Genomic DNA, 16,273 nt, shown 5'->3' with positions numbered 1-16,273 from the left:
AAAATTGCCCACGCACCAGATGCTAAGCACTGGGCGTGAGGTGGGGTGTTAAAGAATGACAAAAGTCCCACATCGGTGGTTAATGAGATGGGTGGACTCCTTATAAGGCTTGGGCAATCCTCCTTTCTTTGAGCTAGCTTTTGGGGTGTGAGTTAGGCCTAAGACCTAATTTAACAATTTTGAATTTAGACCTTATTTTCTTCTCAAGTGGGAAAGAGGAAAAATTAATAAATTTTATTTTGTGGTTTTTTGAGTTTAGACATTAGATATAGGCTGGCAGGACGATTGTTGTGTGGGTCCTGCCTGCCTTAACTCGCAAAAAATTCAACCTGCACCATCCCGCCCGACATGGCAAAATTTTCTATTTTCAACTCGCCTCATGGAGCATAGCAAAATTTTCTATTTTCTTTCTTAAAAAAAAATGTACCATATGATATATAGTATAATATTTAAACTTGCTTAGAGAAATATAGGAAATGACTAGTATACAACTAAAAAGAGCAAGCTCAGTGCATAAAGCATTACGCCTAAGCAGAATTCGAGAAAGGGTCACACCCCAGGAGGTGTGATGTATACAAGCTAACCTAGGATCATTTACAAAAGAAAGACGACTATTGTAAACTTGTTTACATCAATTGAAAAAAATGCCTTTTGCGCGTTATCATTTGACCAAACCTGTAATTCTCTAATACTAGAAAAGCGAAAAAAAATGTTTTACCTGTAGCATGACTCCGTCAACACTTGTTCATGTGTACTGTTGGCATATGAAATTTCTCAAATCGCGGTTCAGTTAGATCCACTGATTCATCATCATGTGCACTCCAACATTTGGAATTTGAACTCTGGAGGAGCAGATTTTCGACATATGCAGCTGGTATAACGTCTTCTTTTGGATCACTACAATGAATGAATGCACAATTTGGCAACAAGCAGTGAGCTGCGCGATTCTCAGATGTGATTTGCTTGATCTCCTCGGCTTCAACAAAGCCGGAACTTTCTCCATTACTCTTGTTGTCATAACTGAATGAGCCCTATATAATGTGTAAACACGTTTCTCAGCATGATGAATATTTAGATTACAACAAAAACTGAACTTGAAATGTCATTCCAGGGGACAATAGTGTACTCGAGGGCCAATGGCATACTGTTTGAAACTCGGAAGATAGTGGACCTTACCTTTTATCTAAGGCAGGGTTCGAACCTATGCAGCATTCGTAACATTTCATAGAAGATAAATATATAGGATTCCTAACATTTCAGCTAGATGAAGTTTCTTCTAAATCGGAACGTATATGTACATTGGCATATAAGAACCTAGTCTCTATGTTGTAGGCATACAGAATAGTTGGTAATGTTTATCCGTTTTGTGAAATCGATAGATCAATTAAACAACTATGCAAACATAAAATGGCAGTATGTCAACAGAAAACCAAAATAAGTTTAGTTCATATACCTTGAAGTCATCTCTCGAAAAGTGTTTCCGATTAGATGTTTCAGGTGCAATAGTTGACAAAATTTGAACAACTTCACTCATAGTTGGCCGAGAATCTGGGTCCAGTAGAAGACACTCCTTAGCCAAGTAAGCCATTACCTGCAATTCTTCCTCTTCAAAATCCCCGTTCAGATTTGGATCAGGCAATTCTGAGACCACACGTCTACTGTCTAGTAGACGAGGGGTGGCCTGTATTTAGATGAAAATTAGTAATCGCCATTATCTTTTTTCGTGAGAGAGGACGAAGGTTTTGCAAAGGAGTCTGATAACATACCTTCAATATTCAAATAAGTAGAAATGCTATTGAAATGGAGAAAGGAGGAAAAAACATGTTATTAACTTTCCGTACCCATATCACGAGGCTTTCTTCTGCTTTGTTGGCTGATTTATGGATTGGTTGTCGTCCGGTTATCAGTTCAAGGAGCACAACTCCAAAGCTAAAAACATCCGACTTCAGAGAAGCTCTTCCAATAATTGCATATTCAGGTGCAAAATAGCCAAATGTCCCCTGCATCCGCGCAGGAGAGCTGGAACAGCTAGGAATACCATCATTTTGGAGGTGCTTCGCCATGCCAAGATCAGTAATCTGAACACATTATATTCAGGTAGTCAGACAAAGTGGGATATAGTAATAACGGAAAATGAGACGATTTACAACTTGTAGGTATTAACTCGGGCAATCATAAAAAGACAGTAATTTTCAAACTTACCTTAGCTCTATAGTTATCATCCAATAGGACGTTGGTAGACTTAACATCTCGGTGTAAGATTCTTGGTGCAGCTGCTTCATGAAGATACTCCAAACCACGTGCAGCTCCAAAAGCAACTGCGACCCGTGTGCTCCAATCCAGATATCTCCCAGAATCCCCATCCAGACAATCTCTCAGATTGCCATTTTCCATGAATTCGAAAACAAGCAGCCTCTCTGCATGTTTACCGTGATGCTCGGAGCAGTAGCCAAGCAACGGAACCACATGACGATGATGAAGTCTTGAAATGAGTTCTATCTAGAAAATTTTAAGAACATATTTAAATAACCTTCTCATCATGTGTAAAGGCTCCCAACCATGTTTAACACATAAGGTGAATGATCCTTGTAGGTATTACCTCTGTCAAGAAAGCAGAGTCAGCGTCCCGCCCTGCCTGAGTTTTAATTCGCTTAATTGCCAGAGCTTTTCCATCTTTGAAATGACCACGGTATACGCAGCTGCTTCCTCCCACCCCAATCAAATTGGAATCAGAGAACTTATTGGTTGCACTCTCTAAGTCGGCATATGAAAATTGAATAATCGTTCCGTAAAACACTTCTGGTTTTCTTTTGAAAAAAATAGATGCTTTGGGAACACAACCTACAGGATAAAAAGTTCAAAGAGAAACGAACACAATTCGAGACATCAGGAAGCTCATACTACATAGCGAAATCACTCTTAAGGATCGGAAGAGCAAGTCCATCCTAAGCAGAAAGTGATACAATATAACATCTGTTGTTTCATTTCAAAGATGTTACCTGCAATACAGTTGGAGGAACTTATGTATCCTCCATGTTCTCCAGTTGTAGTTCCTTGGCTTAGTATTAAGTTGGTAGCACTGTTGCAACTTGTATATTTGTCGGACGAAAATAGAGATCGTTGAATAGAATATTTATCCTTTCTATAGGCATAGCACAACATCGACGCAACAAAACCAAGAGTTATGACCGTTGCACATAATAAGAGAATGACCAAAATAACTTTGCTGGATATCTTCTTCTTTGCAGATTGCGTTTCAAGTTGAGTTCCTATCAGAACGAAACACATAATTAATCAACTGTCTGAACCTGTTAGTATTCGCAATCAAGGAAAAAGAATGAGCAAAAATTAGTGTGTAGAGAGCATAGAAGAAAAGCAGATAACCACAACAAACAGTTGATGCAATGAATCACTCATTTGATTGACGTGTTTCGAAGATCAGACATGAAGAAAAATACCATAACGGCAATCACAGGCTGTAAAACAGCTGCTGTGATTATGATCAGTAGCCACTCTAGGAAATCCATCAGCTGCACATATACATATCCATTTGTTCTTGCTTGATTCGTCTGCAAAAATACATAGAACGAATTTAGTGCGGAGTGAACTTTTCTACATTGTATGGTCCTCATATGACAAGATCAACATGTAACAAGGAAAGAGTCATCTCAAGTTTTCTAAAGAAACAATTGCCTCTATGTCAGTTCATAAAAATGACATCACGTGAAACTTTTACTTGCTTCGAATAAGTATTCACAGTCCAAACACTATAGCAACCGTGACACAGTACTGAAGCAAAAAGTTTTCTAAAACAAGGTAAAGAAAATCATACCAATAGTGCAATCACAGGATGATGAACAGTTTTCTGGAACAGCAAAACTTGGGTTGGCGAGACAGCTGCAGGTCCAATTACTTGTTACTGATTGATTACGCACTTGTTCATCTGATAAAGACAGATGCAGACAGTGTTTCAATTTACTGCATGTACATTTAAAAGGGAATTTACACGGAAGGAGGCATCCGTAATGCTCTCAACAACAATACTCACCGCCAACAATTTGCTGTATCCACACCAAGCTAATGATGAAAGCAATTGCTGCTTCCTTTCGACCCCTCATTTCTTGTTGTCAAATCACTGAATTGAATTTAAAATGAAGATTAATTTAGAAATCTTCAATGTTAGTTGTGCATGTTCTTTTAGGTTCAAACCATCAAGTCTTCATATGTTTGAAAACATTTTCTACAAAGTAACTCGAACTAATTCAATATAACTCCTCGAAAACATTGTAAAAGCTTTTGGTAACAATACAAATATTTCAAAATAATGAGTAAAGAGATATCTTACCAAAGAGTAGTTCATTCACGAAATCTTCATCTCAAGAACCATTCTGCAAGAAGGCAATGCCAAATTATTACATAAATCCAACGAAAATTATCATAACGTCACAAAGAGGGACAAATGAATTAGAAGACTTCATATTATCCACAAATTGCCTTTCAGTACAAGAGAAAAGACAAAGATCAGAACAGCCTGGAAACAGTTTTCAGATTCTTTCCCTCCAGTTTGATGGAAAGGTTATTCTATTGGTCTAACATGATAATTAAACTCGAAAGCTGGAATTATAATAAACATAAACAATCGAACAGTAAGAGTGTGAATGATAATTTGTAATCTACGATAGTTAGGACTTAATAGACGGTAGGCCAACAAATGTAAGTAGGTTTGAACTTCTCTGGATGTACATTTAAACAATTTCTGAATGATATCTAGGTAGTTAGTAAGTCTCCTGAGAGAAAGTGATGCTCAACTAACAGCTCTAAATGCAGTGTTTCGGAGAATTGAAATGACACAGTGACAGTGTTCGTAACATTTGGAAGGAAAGAAACAATTCCACACGCACAAGCATAGACAATCTCAATCAAGCATGTATATATATATATGATATCCTACCACATTTCTTGAATAGTACAACTGCGCCATGTGCTCCTCTCGTATTAACTGAGTCAAATTTTTGTGATCAAAAACGGAAATTGTTAAACTTTGAGATCAAGAAAATCTTATCCTCCCTACTTAACTATGCTTATTCACCATACAAGGTAGACCTATCAAAGATTAAGAACAAAAAGGCCAAAAATAGTCATCTTGACAACACACACCTAAGACAAAGACATTTCATTTTCTAACTCCATCCATCAAAAAAAGAAAAAAATACTCACTTTTAAAGATTTAAAAGGTCTGTTAGATAGAAAAATATTCAATTACAAAGCTGAAACCAAACTCCATGAAAGCAACCCAATTTTCAAATCAGAAAAAGACTTGTCAACAACAATCAAAGCAATAACAAATACATTGTCAAAATACAGTAACAAACTAATAATTAGAAGCCACCGCACGGAGACAGAATTTTCACTAAATTAAGGAGTTCAAAATATGAAAAAGTAAACATACAATGAAATCAAATGAGGTTCAACATCTACCATAAATATATATTAAAAAACAACTTTTTTAACCATAGTACAATTTTCGACTCAGTGACACAACACATCAAGAAACCAAACGGGGTTCATCATCTACTATTTATAAATATAAAAAACAACGTTTTTAACCATATATAAACAGTACAATTTTCGACTCAATGACAAAACACAACAAGAAACCAAATGGGGTTGATCCTCTACCATATATATACATAAAAAATAAATAAAAAATTAACCATAGTACAATTTTCGACTACAAAACACATCAAGAAACCAAATGGGGTTCATTTTCTACTAAATATATACATAAAAAAACAACCTTTTTAACCATACTACAATTTTCGACTACAAAACACATCAAGAAACCAGATGGGGTTCATTATCTACTGCTCCATATACATAAAAAAAAAAAAAACTTTTTTAATCATATATAAACAGTACAATTTTCGAGTCACACATCAAGAAACCAAATGGGGTTAATCATCTACCATATACAATACATAAAAAATAATTTTTTTAACCATATATAAACAATATAATTTTCCGTAACCCCGTCATACATTTTGACCAATATGGTATGGTAGAAACAGTAAAGTGTTTACCAACGGTTAGAAAAAACTTTGCTTCCAAGACATTTTTGATAGAATCTAAAAAGCTGTTGTGGCCTGCAACATCAACTACAAGTAGCTAAGCAGAGTTTGTTTTTCTTGTATTATTACGACTTTCTTGAAAGTGATGTTTTTATAAAAATAAAAAATAAAATTAATTAAAAAGACGTGCATATATGATATGATATAATATATTTTTTTTTAATTTAAAAAGAGACCCACAAAATTAGTGTCGGTTGTCGAGTAAAGATTAATAAAGTAGAAATTAACAAAAAGGGAACATTAAAATATTTGATGCTTTTCTTGTCTAATTTACCAATATTTTGATTCTTAGAAGAGGGAAAAATTACAAAATTACAAAATTTCAAAAAATATTCCTTTTTTTTTTGGTATTTTGTGCTGATTTTGTTTTCAATTTGTTCGTATAATAAATTTATCATTTACTTAATCAAATAAAATTAAGAAGAGGGAAAAATTACAAAATTTCAAAAAATATTCCTTTTTTTTTTTGGTATTTTGTGCTGATTTGGTTTTCAATTTGTTCGTATAATAAATTTATCATTTACTTAATCAAATAAAATTAAGAAGAAATGAACATATTTTTGCTCTTTTAACAACAATTATAACATATACAGTGTAATTTTACGAGATTTATCATTTACTTAATCAAATAAAATTAAGGAGAAATAAGCATATTTATGGTCTTCACCAACAATAACAACATAACGAGTGTAATTCCATGAGATTTAATTATACTCTACTTAATTAAATAAAATAAATAAAGAAATAAGCATATTTATGTTCTATAACAACAACAATATATTCTGTTTAATTCTATCAAATTTATGCTCTTTAACAATAATAACATATTCAATACTTGCAACCTAATGATATTTATATTCTTTAACAAACAATAATAATAATAATATATTATGTGTAATTCCATCACACAAGATTTTATGTTCTTTAATAACAACCTACCCACTATAACCCCAAAAGATCTGTTCGTTAACAACAATAACAATATATCCGGTGTAATTCTACGAGATTTATGCTTCTTCTTTAATCTTTAATATAAACGTGAATATTGGCTCCAACAGTAAATGAAAGAATTGAATATTTTCAACAACAACAAAAAAAAAACAATTATTTTTACTCTGAATTTTCATACAAAACAGTTCACGTAATATGTCAAATTAGCATTTAATTTGAGTAATTTTGTGCTGCTATTATTTTCAATAGGTCCACAAATGAAGAATCCAATTACTTTATTTTCAAACACTCATTGAAAACGAATGTACCATTAATTTAATATATCCATCATTATTAAATCTAAACACCAATAATAATACAAAATAATCGTCATTATTATTTCTTAATTTTTTTTCCTGTGCCGACACTGGAAATTAATTAAAATTAAAATTCGTCGACGCCGTACCTATAAAATTCTCCGGCGACGTCGACGGTGACTTCGAGCTGTTGTTTGTTTATTTCTTCGTATTTCTCCGTTATCGAATCGGAGAAGCTGCCGGCAATGCCACGTGTACTAGAAATTAGCTGAGGGGAATTTTACATGCCGTAATTCACCGGAAAAGCTGCAGGGAAAAAATAAAAATTCCGATGCCGAGTAGAAGAAAATGGGCAATGCACTGAGCATTAGCAGAGTAGTAGTAGTAAAAAGCTGGCAGAGTTCAACGACTGAGCTGCACAGATTTCGAGGAAGCCACGTGTATATACTTGTGGGCCCAGATGTGGAAATTTGGACTTCCCAATGTGGCAGAGCCAAATAAAAAATTTGAATTTTAGCAGTTGCCACGTGGCATATAGTTGACTAAGAGAAAAAAAAAAATCTTTGATTTAATGATTGAACTTAGTTAAATAGGTATATAAAATAAAATTGATTTGCATAATTGTACGATAACAATTAATTGAGGAAATATGTATCTAGTTTTATTCTTTATCTTTATAAAAATAAAAATAAAATATTTTTGATAGACTATCAGTTTAAGTAAAGCATATAAAACAATAGATACGTAAAGTAAAAAATAATGACAACAACAAATAGTAGCTAATGAACCCGGAAAGAAAAACATGTTTCAATATTTACTAACGTTCTGTCACAATTTTTCGATTTTCATATTTTTTTTATTAAGGGTCATGTCTTTGCTAAGCTTCATGCAAGATTTTCATTTCTTGTTTAATCATTGATCTCCATGACTAATTCGATTTACCTCTATCTCATTTTATCGAAGATTGCTTCGTTTTTACAAATATTTTTTCTACCATTTTTTATTTTTTCTAATATTTTCACACATCTATCTTGGCTAAAATAGCATTTTGTGGATATGTGTATTCTTGACCTATCAACACTCTTGTTCAAACGACACTATAATGTTTTTCATGGGACAATGTAAATTATATTTAATTTCTACTAATTCTAAAAAAAAAAAAATGTAAGTTAACAGGTGCACATACACCCCTAAATATGTACATGGCTCCGCCTCTAACAATAGGTCTAGTCACTACTTTATAAAGCTCACCTTTAATCCATTATGATACATTCTTATCGCATAATATTGAATTAAATCAACCGCCTCATTTCCATGTTGTGTCTTGTACAGGTAATATATTATATTTTTAAATTTGCATTTTAATAAAATTTACTTATAAATATCTTTTACCTGATAAAATATATATTAATAGTGTTATAAAATATAAGTCTCAAAAGTAGTGATAAATAAAAATGAGAATGAATCGAGTAATTTAGATAAATACTTGATATTTTATTTGATAATTTTTATATTAAAAATAGATGTTCATTTAATTTACTATTTTAATAAATTAATATAGTTTTATTGTATTTTTAATATTATTCTTTGTATTACATAACTAAATAAAATAGTATTTATCAAATTAAGAGTTTCAAAACGTAATTAATGTAAGATTAGTTTGATAAAAAAAATCATGCAATTAAACTTTAAAAAAAAAACTCTTTTCGTTCATTTTTACTTAGCACAGATTTAAATCACTGACATTTGTAATATTGTTATTAATATGGTGCCATTGGGATCCCATATCATTAATACGCTATTGGAATCATGTCATCATTAAAAATGAATATAATGACAGTAAATTTTGATAGTAGGTACATTTATTTAAATTACTAATAAATATATAACATGTCTTTATACATATATATATTGTTGGATTTAAGGAGAAATAGCGGTAGATTGAGAAAAAAAATTGAGAGAAGTGATTAGAATGTTATATGATTACAAATAAGAGAGTGAATATTGATGATTAGGGTAGATGTGTAGTTGATAGTAGAGCATTTTTATGATTATTCAGAGATTATAGATAGTAGAGCGTTTTTATGATTATAGATAAGAGAGTGTGAATATTGATGATTAGAGTAGAAGTGTAGTTGATAGTAGTGCGAAATCATGATTATTGAAACTTTCAATTTATATAGCACATGTGCATAATTGAAGAGGAGCTTTGGTGGTTGATGTCATGAAATCGGAAGATCACGAGTTCGAATGATAAAAATAGTCTCTTGCAGAAATGCAGAGTAAGACTGTGTATAAAAGACCTTTACAATCCGATCCTTTCTCAAATCCCGCATATAATAATAGTGCATAATTAATATGTACACTAATTATGCACTTTATAATTAGATTGGCCTTTGGTACTCCCCTTTTTAAAACAATTAAATTTTCCTATAAGTGTTTGATTTCCACTTCTTCAATTGTAACGTACCACCTTCTAGTAGGTACAATGGCAACGTCTTGTAGGCAATTTATTTTGACGCAAACATCAATAGTTGATTTCACAACTCGAACAATTCTGACCTTTGTGTCACAAGAAAATAACTTTATCATTGCCCTAAGACTCTCCTTCGAATTTTAAACTTTATGATAGTAAATAAAAGCATTATCGAGTTGAAATCGATGATCTAACCTTCTTTCTTCATCCTTTACTTGATTCTTCTTACCCAATTATCTAAAATATGAACATATCGCCTGTATTTCATTCATGCACCTATTCTCAACGGAAGAATGAATAATTTGTTTCCTTGCGGATCATAACCTTACACTCGGTCCAAGATGGCCACTAAGGAATTCAATATGTACATATTTTTTACATCGTCGAGTTAACTCTAAAAAGTAACTTTTCATAGCAAGCCTGATACGATAACTTTTTTTTTAAAAAAAATAGCATGCTTTAACCATCTAAGAGCAAAGAAGAATAAATTGATGCACTAAATTTGAGCTTCACATAGAATAGTGAAGAGTTTTTTTTTTCATATATAAATTCAAGAAACACCCCCCTTTGTAAACCCACAATTACAATGGACTATGCCCCAAACCTCACCAAAAGAGAACACAGGATTAATCCTTTATACACCCATAATAGTCAATAACAACATACCCAGTATAATCCCACAAGTGGAGTCTGGGGAGGATAGAGTGTACGGAGACCTTACCTCTACCTTGGAAGGTAGAGAGACTGTTTCCGATAGAGCCTCAGCTCTAGGTCACTCAATTCCTCTTGAAGCCAATTTACTAGCTATTTGTCTTTTGTTTTACACTCAATTCTTGCCAAAATCTTCTTTATTAATGTACATTTTACTAGAAATATACCCCCCCTTTAGCCCATGATTTCCCAAAACCCGAAAATCGAAACAGGAGATCAGTCTTGACATAACCAATTCTTGGAAGTTGAAGGAAGAAAAGGTGTGTTGAGGATCACCTAGGCTGTTGTCGTGCAGGAAATGATCGTAGTGGCCTTAGAGGTGGTCGAGGAGCTGGACTACCGAGGTACATTGTCTGTGATCGGCTAACCATGTCCATCATGGATGGTGTCTGGTAAGCCTGAATGAGGCTTGTACTATCAGTAGAATCACCGCGAGCTGTTGCTCTCTGCCATGAATGTGAACTTAGTCCTGACAGAACGTAAGCTCTACCAGATGTTTCATAAACACGACGATTTGCCATCCTCTCTTGCATTTCCTTCAGCTCAGCATCTAGTGCAAGACATAGCCTGTCTCCAGCTTTAGCAGACACTGTTTCTGACAATTTTTTCCGACAACGCTCAAGAACAGATACTGCAGCTGCTAAATCACCATTTTCAGCTGCAGATCTTGCTTCAGCCATAGCTTCTGCTGATTGAAGCCGGTTACGCTGCTTGTCAACTTCCATTGACACAATAAGTTGTCCGATTGTGTCGGGCCTCTCAATTTTGACATCATCAATATGATCCAAGGTTACTAAATCTGAGTTGTCCGATTGTGTCGGGTCTTTATATGTACACTTAACTTTTACAAGGGTCATCATATCGTTGCTCGATCTATCAGCAGGAATATCTAACATGACCAAGAAATCTCTTTCTTCATCTGCATATAAGTCTCCAACTTCAATATTGCCACTTTTGTTATCAGATGCTAAACTAGCATTGTAACTTCCAGCTTTTATTGAATTGAGACGCAAAACAGGGTGAACGCATTCAACTTCCACACGCAATTCCTGAACCACCACGCTTAAAAGGCCACCTATGCACTGAGCAAAAGCATCTTGAATAACATTCTCAGCTTCTATGAAGGAAAATGTTCCACCTGAAGTTTCAGAGATTGAGTGCATTGAGACTGCATCGTGGTCAGCACCAAAACCAAATGCGTGGACTGGAATATGGAGACCTGAAGAAGCTGCATTACGCTGCATGCAAGCAGGAAGTAATGACCGATAATTTGTCTGCATAGCAGCTACACTAGGACTGTTAATGGTATACGTGTCTTGTCCATCAGACAACAGTATTATGCTGCTAACTGGATTTTTCCACTTGCGATCAGTCATGATCTTGGCACTCTTCTTTAGGGCCTCGGCAATGTTTGTCCCACCATTAGAGCTGAGTGAATTCACGGCCTGTAGTGCTTCTTGCTTGCCAGTATCGCTCATCCTACGCAGAGGAAAGAGACGACGAGCAGTAGAAGAGAAGGCAATGACAGAAAGCCTGTCAGCAGGGCCTAAATTTTGAATCACAAACCCCATTGCTCTCTTTAGCAAAGCAAGTTTGGTACCAGCCATGCTGCCACTAACATCAAGAACAGTCACAAGATCAACCGGAGCTCGGGAATTCTGACCTGTAACTGGCATCCCACTCTGGTTTAGAAGGCCAACAGCGTGAGGGGCTTTGAGATGCACCAAAACAGCAAAATTGCTGTGAGATGCTGATTTTGTAACTGCAGAGATCTCCGGCCATGTTTTAACTTCTATAGCCCCCATAGAATGATGATTAGTCGCATCAGTTGACGAGTTTTTCTGGCTGCCCATGGGTCGGTGATCAACAACTTCATCATCATCAAACACACTTGGTTCCACAGTTTGAAAAAGATTAGAAATATTGCGATTGGTATCCAATCGTGCAGGAGGGACCTGTCTTACAACTGTCATCCAGGCATCATGTTGAGGCCAATGTACTTGTCCGTTCCGAGACCTTGGCTGTGATATATCTGTAAGAGGACTCTGAAAGGGTATTTCTTTCCATTTTGCTCTGCAAACTGGACAAATTTGGTTTCCATGCTTTACATTTGAAGTGATACAGTTGAAATGAAATGAATGTGAGCATTCTGCTGTAAAGATTGCATGACCTTGGCCTGGTTTCATCGACATCAAACATATCGCACAAGTACTCTGCATTGCATATAAGTAAAGTATTAAAAACCGTGAATATTCTGAAAGAATAAGCCAACGTGAACTTATCTCGAAAACTTCAAGAGAACGGATGTCTGAAATCCCTTCGAAAAGCACACATTCATTCAATTCAATCATTAATCCAAAGTGTAGCTTTCACATTCAAGTTTTATAAGTCCAAGTTTTTTTCAACTGAGGTAATCACTCATTTCTTTATAGCAACACCAACAACACTCCCCATGTAATCCCAAAAGTGGGATCTGGGGAGGGTAGAGTGTACGCAGACCTTGATAACAAGGGATTAAATTACAAAAAGTTGACATCTTTGGATTTACCAAAGACAGGTTAATTCAATTTATTTGTAATTCTCAGTAGTCCAACATCATTTTAAGTTCTAGATTATGTTTTGAACATACAGAGCCCCAGGAACCCATGAAGGCTAAACCATAAGTTAAATTCTTCTCATATTTTGAAAACTTGGTGGATAGAGTTACTCAACGATTGTGTTGGTGTTCGTATTGGTAGGAGGTAGCAGGTACCTATGAAACTAGTCCAAGTGAGCGCAAGCTGCCATGGACACAACAGTTAAACACGCACAAAATAAAGATAGTGTTCAGCTCACCTACCAACTCCCCGCCAGTTACAGTCAAACCTGATAATAACAGTTATTCGTTATAATATCATTTCACTATAACCAACTGATTTTCTCCAAAACCGATTTTTCAATTTATATTTTACTTCTCTATAACAACATTCTACCTATAATAGCAATGACATTCATTATAGAAGTACACACTTTGTAAATTTACCCTTATAACAGTCATACTAAAATATTATGTAATAATGATTTGTACAAAACATATTATGCATAAAAATAAAATATTAACGTCAGTATACAAACACTGTCACTATAACGAGGTTTGGCTGTATTGAAAAAAAAAATCTCATTTGTTTATGACAACTAAAGGAAAAATAGTTGGATGAAAACTTAGTAGGCCTATCTACCGTAATATTTGCCATCATACAGCAAAGATTACTGTCATTATATAAAGTGTGGCCCTCTTATGTCTGCATGTCAACTACATTTATCAAGACAGCCACATAAAAAGATGAAATTGATGATGTCTAGGCAATTAAGTAATACTTTCACAACTAATGGCTATTTAAGAATAATAATAATATTACATGTGCAAGACAGGTCTACCATTACAATAAAGTCAAATGTTTTGAGTAGTCAAATATCAAAGCAAAGTGGTGCACATATACTTAAAAAAACTTTTGAAAAGTAGATGCAAACCTAAGAAACTCTGAATAATGAAGCAATTTTCAAGACAGCTAAATACAGTGTTCTTAAAATAATCAAGAACCCCACGTTATCAAAAGATGTAGAAATCATTGCTTCAGCCATTAATTAAGATAAAAAAAAATCCAATCTTTTTTTGTTTTTTTCAACTCTGTAATTGCTTTCTTGGAAGTACTTCGACTAATTCCACAAAACACTTGTCATCTCATGCTAGTAATAGGTATAAAGTAACTCTGTTCACCAAGACTAGAACGGACGGAAAGAGATCACCTAGTGTTTTTTGTCTTTTTTTTTTGTTTTTCAACTCACGTCGGACTAATTCCACAAAATTTATGTCACATAATACCAACAACAGATATCAAATAACTTTGTTCAATAAGGCTAGAGCAGATGAGAAAAAATGTTTTTCAACTCTAAAATTGCTTTCTGTTCCTACTAATTCCACAAAATGCATGTCACCTCACAGGCTCACACCAGCAATAAGTATCAGGTAACTCTGTCCACCGAAGCTAGACCACTAGAAAGAAATCACCTAGTGTTTTGTCTGTGGCGGGATTTGGATGCTTTCTTGAAAGTACTTAATGGCAAGAAAGCTCTCAAATCAACTGTTGAACAGGCTTTTGTTTTCTTGGACTAATGTCATGAAAAGGGGTGATTGAAAATGGCCAAATGAGTTAAAGTCATATGTGTAAAAAATAGTGCATTTGCTGACCAAGCAAAGCACTTTCCCCCTCCAAGAAAATTACTCTCTGATGTTTCCTTTTTACAATGAAAACACCAGTGGACCACTAATATGGGTCCTCCCCTTTCACAGATATCTATCTACTTTTTATCCCCACCCAACATTGAGAATCTCAAAAATTTCATTACAATACAAAGAGCCATCACCATCTTTAACACTACTACTTTCTTTCTATATAGCAATAAGAACCACTTGAAAGGTAGGGCAAATAGTGTCCTTCACTCCACACACTGCACTAGTCAGAATTTTCATTAAGAGGTTCAAAATACGAAGAAGTCAAAGGGATTATATATACATGAAAAACAATTTCCCTTGACCCTATCTGGCTCCGTCTTTACCTCCACACTTATCATATTAAGCGTGGAGCTAGAAGGGACATAACATCTACTATATATATATATATGAAAAATAAGTTTCCCTAGACACTATTTGGCTCCGTCTTTGCCTCCACACTCATCGTATCATGGGTGGAGCTAGAAGGGCAAAAAGGGTCCTCCACAATCCGAACCCCTTTGCTAGAAAAATTACACTATATATACAAGGTCAAATCTTTTAGAATGTTTTTACGTTATGCGTTGAACCTCTATATTAAAAATTCTGATTCCGCCACTACATATTATGAACCTACCTTCAATTAATAGAAAAAACAAAAGAAAGCCAAAACTACTTAAATGATCTCATTAAAGACAAATAAGAAACTTAAGAGTTGAAACTTAGCTAGGAAGATGGAAAAAAGATAGCATCTTTACTCTAATTTCAGTTCACACTTGGTTATTTTTGTCAACTTTTAATACTCAAAAATATCATCAAAATACTTTCAACACTCAAACAAAAGATAAAAGTTTTCTACAGTAAACATCTTTTTACCAACCAAACACAATCAATTTTTCACTATTGAGAATATACTAATGGAGTTTAATTAAACAAAGTGAAAAACATCAAAATTTAAACAAGAAATCACCAACCCATTTCAATTTTCAGTAAGATAAATCCAAATAAATTAATAAAAATTCAATCTTTTTTTTTGCTTACCTTAGAAGATTTGGAGTTATGATGTTTAGGCATACGAAGACCAGAGGATGAAGGGGTGGGTGTGGTGGGCATATCAACATGACAGTCGGAATTTCTATTTGGGGTCGTCGGAGACAATGAAACAGCATCGAATAATCTCCCTCCGGTCACCGTCGACGCCGACGCCGACGCCGTCGCCGGTGAATCTTCAAGTGTTTTTGGAATATAAAGACATGTATTTAAACCCAATGCAAGCTTTGCTTTTCTCCATTTACTCCCCATTTTGAATCTTAGCTGAAATTCATAAAGAACTGAACTTCGATTTTGATGGGGTTGATGAAAAAATCTAGATTTTGTTATTTTGGTGGCTTCTTTTTTTTTTCACAATTTGGACAAAAACTGTTTTTATATGTAAACATTGTTTACGTATACGCATTATTAT

At 34.4% G+C, this 16,273-nt stretch overlaps 2 protein-coding genes across 8 annotated transcripts; both read right to left on the bottom strand.

Annotated features, from left to right (window-relative positions):
- Positions 1 to 459: 459 nt before the first annotated feature.
- Positions 460 to 7,692, bottom strand: LOC102582913 (receptor-like serine/threonine-protein kinase NCRK). 7 transcript variants are annotated; one of them, XM_006340112.2, is made up of 12 exons: positions 7,525 to 7,692; positions 4,952 to 4,999; positions 4,346 to 4,388; positions 4,049 to 4,135; positions 3,833 to 3,943; positions 3,459 to 3,569; positions 3,000 to 3,269; positions 2,600 to 2,841; positions 2,203 to 2,499; positions 1,842 to 2,078; positions 1,454 to 1,681; positions 460 to 1,031 (listed from the first exon to the last, which is right to left on the bottom strand). In XM_006340112.2, exons 4-12 carry the CDS (start codon positions 4,116 to 4,118, stop codon positions 735 to 737), a joined length of 1,863 nt encoding a protein of 620 aa, XP_006340174.1. In that variant the 5' UTR covers positions 4,119 to 4,135; positions 4,346 to 4,388; positions 4,952 to 4,999; positions 7,525 to 7,692; the 3' UTR covers positions 460 to 734. The 7 variants fall into 7 exon arrangements, with proteins under 7 accessions (XP_006340174.1, XP_015170587.1, XP_006340176.1 ...); XM_015315101.1 differs by lacking the exon at positions 7,525 to 7,692 and adding an exon at positions 6,081 to 6,099; XM_006340114.2 differs by lacking the exon at positions 4,952 to 4,999.
- Positions 7,693 to 10,352: 2,660 nt separating this feature from the next.
- Positions 10,353 to 16,273, bottom strand: LOC102582573 (uncharacterized). Its single transcript, XM_006340110.1, has 2 exons — positions 15,853 to 16,273; positions 10,353 to 12,775 (listed from the first exon to the last, which is right to left on the bottom strand). The coding sequence occupies exons 1-2, from the start codon at positions 16,111 to 16,113 to the stop codon at positions 10,835 to 10,837; spliced, it is 2,202 nt and encodes a 733-aa protein (XP_006340172.1). The 5' UTR covers positions 16,114 to 16,273; the 3' UTR covers positions 10,353 to 10,834.

Source organism: Solanum tuberosum, unplaced genomic scaffold (assembly GCF_000226075.1).
Source record: "Solanum tuberosum cultivar DM 1-3 516 R44 unplaced genomic scaffold, SolTub_3.0 scf00017, whole genome shotgun sequence".
In the NCBI taxonomy this organism is placed as follows: Eukaryota; Viridiplantae; Streptophyta; class Magnoliopsida; order Solanales; family Solanaceae; genus Solanum; species Solanum tuberosum.
The sequence above is the reverse complement of the archived record's forward strand: the minus strand, read 5'-3'. Positions and strand labels throughout refer to the sequence as shown.

Bases quoted from the DNA above. Each gene is read 5' to 3' on its own strand.
- LOC102582913 (XM_006340112.2), bottom strand. From the start codon at position 4,118: ATGAGGGGTCGAAAGGAAGCAGCAATTGCTTTCATCATTAGCTTGGTG. The intron at 3,270-3,458 runs GTATTTTTCTTC...TCGTTCTGATAG, and splicing joins AGCCTGTGATTGCCGTTATG to GAACTCAACTTGAAACGCAA. The intron at 2,500-2,599 runs GTAATACCTACA...AAAATTTTCTAG, and splicing joins ACTCTGCTTTCTTGACAGAG to ATAGAACTCATTTCAAGACT.
- LOC102582573 (XM_006340110.1), bottom strand. From the start codon at position 16,113: ATGGGGAGTAAATGGAGAAAAGCAAAGCTTGCATTGGGTTTAAATACA. The intron at 12,776-15,852 runs GTAAGCAAAAAA...TATGCAATGCAG, and splicing joins ATAACTCCAAATCTTCTAAG to AGTACTTGTGCGATATGTTT.